We start from the raw sequence: 9,400 nt of genomic DNA on the forward strand, positions 1-9,400 counted from the left end.
ATTAGTCCAACCATTCCCCACACTTTTACCCCTCTGTCTCCTCCGTCTACTCGGTTTCTTCGAGCAACGGGGTATATCATCTTCTTGACAGCAAGGGTATTCTTCAGGGGATTTAGAGGCTCTCCTCTCCGTGTGTCTTCTTCACTCTTAGCTTGCACAATACCTCCACACTCTTGCTCTTCTATCTGTAATTCTTCACTACCCTAGGTATCTAGATGATATTATTCTTATCTCTTCAAATTGTCCAGTGTGCTATCAGTTAATTCCCCTTTTATTTTTACTTAAACCCCAGTACCCTTGTGGGAGGCAGTTATGCCTACAATGGTGCCACCAATTTTCATTACAGCTCACACATATATAGAGATCTTACATGTTTGGCATATACAAAAAAACCTAATTGCACCCCTTTTTCTGTACATGGGATCAGCGAGTTGGGGATGTCCTTTTCCTCAGGAGGTGTGTGTCCACCTTTTCTCAGCCGTCCAGATGATGATTTCTGTGATAGGTGAAACAAGAAATGGCTTCCCCAATATGGAGTTAAAGAAATTTTCAGGTTATTTTAAAGTTTCTCCTCTGCTCTTAAATTTCTCTAACTGCTTTTTATCCTTACAAACTCCTTCCTTCCTTCAGGAGTTCATCTTTAGGTTCCCATCAGTGTCTTACACACAATCTGCACCATTCAATCTTGTGTTCACAATGCTTACATAGTTTTTGTTCTATTTTAGATTAAAATTTGGTTTTAGGTTTTCTCCCCTCCTTAACCATCTTTGTGGATTTCGATAAAGATCATCAAGATCTTCCATACCCATGAATCCTTAATATTTTCCTCAGGAGGGGTTGAAGTTTCCTTGGCAGTCTTTCATAACTTATTCGGTCTTCCTCTTTAATTTAATGGTTGTCTCCCCCGGTGTCAAAGTTACCTGCCACCCACAACTAGATTTACTCTTTTTGACCCGGGAGATATGGGTCCATCCCTTTTCTGCAGTCCTTACTGCTGTGTCAGTGGTTAGCAAGACTTCAAAGGGTCCTTCCCATTGTGGGACTAGAGGTTCAGTTTTCCAAGTTTTTATCAGCACCTTTTCTCCTGGTTTAATGTTGTGCACTGGGAAGGGTGGTGTTTGATTTAAAACACCAATATCTCTGAGCTCCTTTATTCTTTCTGCCAAGGCTTTGACATATTTAGAGATATTGAAGTCTCCAACTAGCTTTTCATTCATAGGCATCCCCTGAGTATATGGCAGTGTGCCCAGGTGGCCAAGAGAGCCAATGGCATCCTGGCCTGCATCAGGAACAGTGTGGCCAGTAGGACAAGGGAGGTTATTCTTCCCCTGTACTCAACACTGGTCAGACCACACCTTGAGTACTGTGTCCAGTTCTGGGCTCCTCAATTCAAGAAGGATGTTGAGGTGCTGGAACATGTCCAGAGAAGGGCAACAAAGCTGGTGAGGGGCCTGGAGCACAAATCCTATGAGGAGAGGTTGAGGGAGCTGGGCCTGTTTAGCCTGGAGAAGAGGAGGCTCAGGGGTGATCTTATTACTGTCTACAGCTACCTGAAGGGGCATTGTAGCCAGATGGGGGGTGGCCTCTTCTCCCAGGTAACCAGCAATAGAACAAGGGGACACAGTCTCAAGTTGTGCCAGGGTAGGTATAGGCTGGATATTAGGAAGAAGTTCTTCACAGAGTGATTTCCCATTGGAATGGGCTGCCCAGGGAGGTGGTGGAGGCACTGTCCCTGGGGGTCTTCAAGAAAAGACTGGATGAGGCACTTAGTGCCATGGTCTAGTTGATTGGATAGGGCTGGGTGATAGGTTGGACTGGATGATCTTGGAGGTCTCTTCCAACCTGGTTGATTAAAAGGCAGGTTACTGACATGCCATCCAAAGGCACTCCTGCTCAAGGGAACACAGAAGCATTCCAAACATCATCTCGTATGCTGGCAATCCCATCTCACTTTGGGGTTGTGTTCATACATTTAGTAATGCTAAGGGAAGGCACTTGACCCAAGAAAGCTGAGTTTCTATCATCAATTTGGTTAACTGCTGTTTCAGAGTTTGATTCATTCTTTCAACTTTGCCTGAACTCTGAGGATGCCAAGGTGTATGGTATTCCCACCGGATCCCCAGCGCATCACTTAGAAGTCTATTTACTCTGGAAGTAAAATGTGAACCTTGGTCTGAGTCTATTACTTGTATTACTCCATATCTGGAATTCACTTGTTCCAGCAGGAACTTTGCTACCACTGCTGCAGTTGCCCGTGCTGATGGGAAGGCTTCTACCCATCCTGTCAGCTGGTCTACTATGACCAATAGATATTTGATTCTTCCTACCTTTGGTAATTCAGTAAAATCAATTTGAACTTTCTCGAAGGGTCGATAAGCGATTGTCCTTCCCCCTCATGCCACCTGCCTAGAATGATTATGATTGGTTTTCCTGCAGATTAGGCACCTGTCTGTGACTTGTCTTGCTATTTCAAAAATCCCCACACACCCATATCATTTAAGTATGTGGTCTCCCAAGGCCTTTGCACCCCAATGTATTTTTTCATGAATTCTCTCTAAAATCGGCCGGGCTAAGGCCTTTGGAATCACTTCTCGTCCATCTGGTATCTTCCATCTTCCTCCCTCTAAAGTACCAATAGTTTCTATCTTCTTTAACTCTTCCTTAGTAAATTTTAATTCTTCTGTGTTTCCTACCTCTGTTTCCAATAGACTGATCATACTGTGTGATTTTCCTAAGGAGGCCTGTTTTGCTGCCTCATCAGCCAAATTATTTCCTCAAATTTGGTAACTAGTCCCTTTTTGGTGTCCCTTAACATGGACCACAGCAATCTATAAGGGTTTTCTTAAGGCTTTCAACACCCTCGTTACCAGTTCTTGATGGATTAGTCCTTTCCCTTGTGTGTTAACCAGTCCCCTTTCTTCCCAGATTTTTCCAAAGGTATGTACTACTCCAAAGGCATATTTAGAGTCTGTATATATTGTTCCCACTTTTCCTTCTAGAAGTTCCAATGCTCTACATAAAGCATATAATTCACAAGCCTGAGCTGACCACCCAGGGCTCAGGGGTCCTGATTCCATTCCCACAATCGCATACCCTGACTTTCGTTGTCCTCCTATCACTCTTGAAGATCCATCTATAAATAATTTCTCCCCTTCTCTGAGCTCACAATCCTTTAAATCAGACCTCACCTTCACCTCCAGTTCTATCACTTTAAGACAATCATGCTCTAACTTTGAGCTGGGTTCCCCAAATAAAAACTGAGCTGGGTTTTGGGCCCCTTTAACTCCTAATTCTAATTGAAGGGAATCTATGAGTATTGCCTCATATTTAAGCATCCTGCTATCTGTTAACCACTTTTCCACTTTTTGTTGTAGAATTCCCCTTACATTATGTGGGGTAAATACCTTGAGAGGAGAATTAAAAGTTATCTTTCTAGCCTCTTATACTAATAAAGCTGTGGCCACTATGGATTGTACACATGCAGGCCATCCTCTGCTGACAGGGTCTAATAATTTGGAACAGTAAGCTACAGGTTTCTTCATTCCAGCCCAGTCCTGGACCAACACTCCATATGCTGTTTGCTCACTTACATTTACAAATAGGAGGAAAGGTTTCTCCAAATCTGGTAAACTAAGCACTGGTGCCTGGATTAGCAAAGTCTTAATTTTCTCTAGCCTTTGTTCATCTTCTTCCTTCCATGTTACTTTTTCTCCCAGTAGCTTTTCATAGAGAAATTTAACTTTCTCTGAGTATCCTTCAATCCATTGTCTGCAATATCCCAACAAGCCTAATAGTTGTCTTACTTCCTTCTTGGATCGAGGAGGTTTAAGACCCAGGATCCCTGCCACTCTTTCTGAGTCTAACCTCTTTTCTCCTTTGGTCAGCCAGTGTCCCAAGTATTTCACTTCCTGTTCTGCATACTGGAGTTTTCCTCTAGATACTTTGAGTCCATTTTGGGCCAAGAAGTTCAACAACTTAATTGTGTTTTCCTTTACTATTGATTTGTATTTTCCAGCGAGCAACAAGTCATCCACATATTGCAATAATTTTACCTCTGGATGTAAATCTACCTTTTCTAATATCTTTTCCAGAGCTTGTCCGAATAAGTTAGGTGACTCTGTGAACCCTTGGGGTAGTACAGTCCACCTTAGCTGCTGCTTCCTCCCAGTCTCTGGATCCTCCCATTCAAAAGCAAAATAATCTCGGGATGCTTCATCTAATGGGCAGGCTGTTGCGGAGGGCAGGAATACGTGGCCGAGTCGAGAATTTATCAAAAATAGATATTTTTTATTTTTCCCAAAAACCCGCCCCACAACTATATATACAAAGATTAATTTCGTTTAATAAACAGGTTCAGTTACATGAGAATTAATCTACAAGGATACCATCAATAATCTGACTATATTGGAAGTCAGAAGTTGGAAAAGGACTCAGCTATTAATTAATAGCGGTTTCTTACTAAATTAAGCTAATCCAAATAACTCACTCAGGCTGGCTCGTGCAGTCTATGTTCCTCTTCCTTTCCAGCGGCTGCAGGTGTCGTTAAGGGTCGTTAAGGGTCGTTAGGCACACAAAGGTGTCAGTAGGAAAGCGAATTCCTGAAGGTCTCTGCAGTCCAGCTGAGGGGAGTGTGTGAGCTCAGGCAGACACATACGTCCAGGCACGGGCAAAATCCAAAGCGGGAACCCCAAAGGCGGGAAGACCCTCAATATTTATAACCTTCGCTAGACAAAGGGCAGAGTTACCACACCTTAGGCACGAAAGCGCACGGCCAATCCCAGCCTGGCTCCAGCGTGGGAACTCACGGGGCAGTCCTGCAGCCGTGAAGGGGGGGGAAACCAGGCGGCTTTTCCCCTTTCCCCCGAAGTCCGGGCAGGAGAGGAATTTAGGGGTACAGGACTCCGGGGTACAGGACTCCAGGGCATAGGCCCAAAATGCATCCTTCAAATCTATAACGCTATACCACTGGTATTCCTGAGACAAGCAGCTCACCAGGGTATATGGATTAGGGACTGCAGGGAACTTTGTCTGTGTTCTCTGGTTCACTGCTCTCAGATCCTGTACAAGCCTGTATGTTCCATCTGGCTTTTTTACAGGTAAAATGGGGGTATTATGGGGAGACATACAGGGTTCCAGTAAGCCCTGTTTCAGGAGCCAGTCTATCACTGGCTTTAATCCCTTCCTGCCTTCTAAAGATATGGGATACTGCTTCACACGAACCGGGTTTTGGGGGTCTGATAACTCCACCCGGATAGGCTCCATATCTATTCGACCTGCCTCCTCTCCTTTATGCCATACTAGTGGGTTTATCATTTCCTCATCCTCCCTCGTGAGCACATAAATCTTAACGTCCCATTCTCCTTTCTTGGTTTTTATTTCTAACCCTAGTTTTGACAGTAAGTCCCTTCCCAAAAAGTTATATTCTATTTCAGGCAACCATAGCAGGTCATTCAATTCTATTCTTTTATCAGTTTCAATTACTACATTTTCTAATATGGGGACCTTAAAGGGTTCCCCTTTTGCCCCTGTTACTGTTAAAGTTTTCTTTCCTTTCTCTATTCCCTTAGGAATGCTCTTTACAGTTGTTCTTTCTGCTCCAATGTCAATTAAAAATTCCACCACTTCTCTCTGGTGACCTACTAATAATTTTATCAAGGGCTCTCGATGTTCTGGGGTCCCCAGGAGGTAGAGCCCCTGACGCCCTATTCCTGGAACATCTCCTCATCCTGTTTCTTTTTTCTGCAATTTCTTTGGATGTGTCCCTTCTTGTTGCAGTAGTAGCACACAGGAGGTTCCTGCTTTTTTGTGTCTGTCCCGCCGTCTTGTTGATGGCTTCTTAGGGGTTTCTCTTGTGTCCTTACACCTTTTCCTTGTCGGCTTTCTCTCATAGCAGCTACAAAAATTTTTGCCTTTGCCTTTTGTTTTTCTTCATCTCTTCTCACATATACCTTCTGTGCTTCTCTCAAAAGATCTTCCAGACCCCTATCTTGCCAATCTTCTAGTTTCTCTAATTTCCTCCTAATTGTGTTCTTAAAAGGGCCACTCCAGCAGGTGAAATTGGATCTATGCCAGAGTACATCTATAAACTTTTTCTCAATCTTTCTAGCCATTCTGTGGGGGATTCCTCTTTGCCTTGTTGTTCACTAAAGGCCTTATTTATATTCTGCCCCCTAGGTACCGCCTCTTTTATTCCCTGGATTAATAAGGTCCGTAAGTCTCTCATATTCTGCCGCCCCTGTACCTGTTGATGGTCCCAATGTGGATCAACATTTCGCCATTTTTGATCACCTGGGGGGCCCGCCTGGTTTTGTCTTTCCCATATTCTCATACCTGCTTGCCTAATCATTCCTCTCTCCTCTGTAGTAAAGAGGATCCCTAAGATTGACCGTATCTCTTCCCAGGTATAAGTATTGGGTCCTAAAAACTGATCTAACCTTTCAGCCACCCCCAGGGGATCCTCCAAGAGATTCCCCATTTCTTTTTTAAATCCTATGACATCTGAGGAGTTCAGTGGAACTGCTACAAAGCCTATTCCCCCTTGGTTCCCTCCTAGGGGTACTTCTTGTAGGGGATACATCCCTGCTTTGATTTCTTCTTGAATCTGTCTTCGGGTCCGGTTTGCTATTGGCTGATCTTCTCCCGATACTGGGGGTATCTGTGGTATCGGCGGTGCACTGGGGTTTGGTAACCGTTGTTGGTTGTGTTGCGGTCTGTATGGTGGGGGCAGATTGCCTAATGGGTCCCACTCTTTTTTCTTTTATTTCTCCTCTCTTTTCCCCTGTTCTTTCAAGGCATAAACTTCTGTTGTTTCCTCTTTATTTTCTAGTAACCATAGGGCTGCATAATCACTTCCCTCCTGATTAAAAGGTTTCTTGGAGTTTACATGTAGCATTAGAGCTTGAAAAATCCAGTCCTCAGAGGAACCGAAGATTGGCCAGTATATGTTTGGCCTTAGGGGTTCTTTTGGCCACACTTCCATACAATAGTAGACTAACTTTTCCTTTGTTTTATCTTTTCGGGACCCTTTATTATTCCAGTTTACAATCTTTGTCCCTAACGGACTCTCTGGGGGAATGTCTGGTAATCTTTTTTTTTGAACTTTTGGGTCCCTTCCTATCCTCCTGCCCCTTGGAAGCAGTTTGTCCCATGGCTGTCCAATCGCGTTTGCACTCACTTCGGTGTTTCACCAGCCAAGCCTCTCACGAGGGATTGGAACCGTGGTATTGAAAAACCTCCGCATTCGCTTCGGAACTGCGTTCCGTCTCACTCACGCACTTTCAGACAGCCGAATCCCACCCAACTGAACGGAATACGCTTTATACTCACACTCCAAGGCTTCTTCGTTTGGACCTAAGCGCAGAAGTACAGGTCTTCATGTGTCTTCTAGCCAGTGAATTCGCAATGTGGTATTTTTTTTTTTTTTTTTCCCTTGCTTGCCTTTCTGGGTCTAAAATGTCACTGTCAGTTCACAGCCAAAGTGCGGTAGGAGGGTCCGCCAAAAGTGGCAGAGGTGCACCTTTCTGTCCTAGGTACTTAGTGTGCAGAGTTCTGGTGATCCCGGACAAGCCCCCAAATTGTTAAAATTGAGCCACCAAAACCTTAGAGATAAGTTTAAGGAGTTTTATTTTGGCAAGCAAGGAGCAGCGCTGGGCGCAGGGGAGTTTATCTCCACAGCTGCACACTGTACACACGCGGTTGCAGGGTTTTTATTTCCCGCTCAGATACATATTCATAAAGCAGTTTAATCCATATTTTATCATTTCCCAAAACGGTTGCAGTTTTTCCTGGAACTTTTGCGCATGCATGCTAATCCTCCTGGGGGTCGTGAGGCTGAAGTAACGAGTCTTCCTCAGGTGTCCTTATGACTCAGCTCTTTGTGTCTTCATGTTCACTTAAAAGCCAGAAGCATCGAAAAAACCAAAACAATCTTTCAGTCCCATGGGAAGATTTCTCCCTAGGGTAAGTGAAAAGTAAACACTGGCCATGTTTCCCTTTCACTTGGCCTTGCTTTCCAGACAACAGGGTATTGTTTTGGTTAGTAGAAACGACTATCTTAGGCCTGCCCAGCACCTGCAGGTGGGCTGGCCTGAGGAGTGGTCTTTATATTGTTTAGGTAATGTTGTCCAATTGTATAAGTTGCTTACTGTTTTTTGCCAATGTATGTGAACAACGTAAAAGTGGTCCGAACTAGTGGGCAAGTCCTATTTGAACATTATAAAAATGGTGGACAGGCCAGGATCGAGGCGCCCTTCTGGGTTTTTCCAGCCTTTCTGTTTTTTTTCCCTTCTGGACCTCACCCTCGTCTTGTCCTTCCTCGGACTTCTAACGACAACAGACTGATTGCCGATCTAGCCTCGCCTCGGGCGGACACGCCGAGCCGCAGAGGCTGGGAGCCTGCACATACCTGGACCCTCACCGGGAGAAAGGGACTCCCTACCAAGCTACAGACTGTGAGTAGCTGACGAACTGTTAACTCAGACCCCAGAGACTCAAAAGAACTCTCTTTAAACATCATAGACTCTTTAGTTTGCCATTCTCTGAAATGTTATTTCGACCTCGATCAAAAGAATTCACAGTGGTGGTGTAGTTTCGGGAAGAGGGAATTCACGTTTTTGCAATAAATCACTGATAAAATAGTCAACGCCTCGCGTATTTCCCCCATAAACTCTGCCGCGAAACTGCGTTCCACGACAGAAATGGTGTCAGAAGTGGGATTGAGGTACATGTAAATACAGCAGAGTTAAAAATTTAAAAATGGCTCAGTTCGGAAGGAGTTCTCCCGCAGCAGGAGATGCCAGACTGCCAGATACCGCAGACGCCCTGTATGCCAGGTTTGCTTCCGCTTTCGAATCGGCAAGTCTAAGGAAAGCTGTGACAGCAACGGCGAGTGAGCCTTTAGAGCAGATAAATGCTAGATCAGCTGATATTATCGTGTCTCTCTACGAAGCTTTTAAAGATGTCGAGAGAGTTGACAAAGAAAGTTTTTTAAAGCTGGGCGTTGGCGTGTTCAGGTCTCAAGTTGATATAGAGGCTGGTAAACATGAGATTGATGTTTGGAAGTCAGAGGTCAAAAAGCTGAACGCGGAGAATGCCCGGCAAGAATTGCATTTGGAGAAGGCGCGGCAGGAAATCAAGTCGCTGCAGAGTGAGAGAGAGGCGATGTTGAGAGACGCTGTCAGGCAAAACTTGGGTTTTCGCGCAGAGCCCGCTGTGACTGAAGACAGGATGAGAAATATGGAGGAAAAGTTAGACAGGTTACTAAGACAAAAGTCGCGGTCCGGGAGCAGTTCAAGTACTCCGCGAATGCAGTCAACCGTTAGTTCCCGCGCGGACACGCCGCAGCCGCGGTCGCGTATCAGGTCTCGGACAGAAACTCCTCAGCCCTCGACCTGAACCCGGG

The 9,400-nt window shown here is 44.8% G+C and overlaps 1 protein-coding gene across 1 annotated transcript; it reads right to left on the bottom strand.

Annotated features, from left to right (window-relative positions):
* Positions 1–2,828: 2,828 nt before the first annotated feature.
* Positions 2,829–7,801, bottom strand: LOC135173784 (uncharacterized). Its single transcript, XM_064140930.1, is given in 5 exon segments — positions 2,829–4,228; positions 4,896–5,502; positions 6,242–6,710; positions 7,272–7,350; positions 7,771–7,801. Coding segments are annotated over 5 exon segments (2,586 nt in total).
* Between the last annotated feature and the right edge of the window lie 1,599 nt (positions 7,802–9,400).

This window comes from Pogoniulus pusillus (assembly GCF_015220805.1).
Source record: "Pogoniulus pusillus isolate bPogPus1 chromosome W unlocalized genomic scaffold, bPogPus1.pri SUPER_W_unloc_1, whole genome shotgun sequence".
NCBI classification, from domain to species: domain Eukaryota; kingdom Metazoa; phylum Chordata; class Aves; order Piciformes; family Lybiidae; genus Pogoniulus; species Pogoniulus pusillus.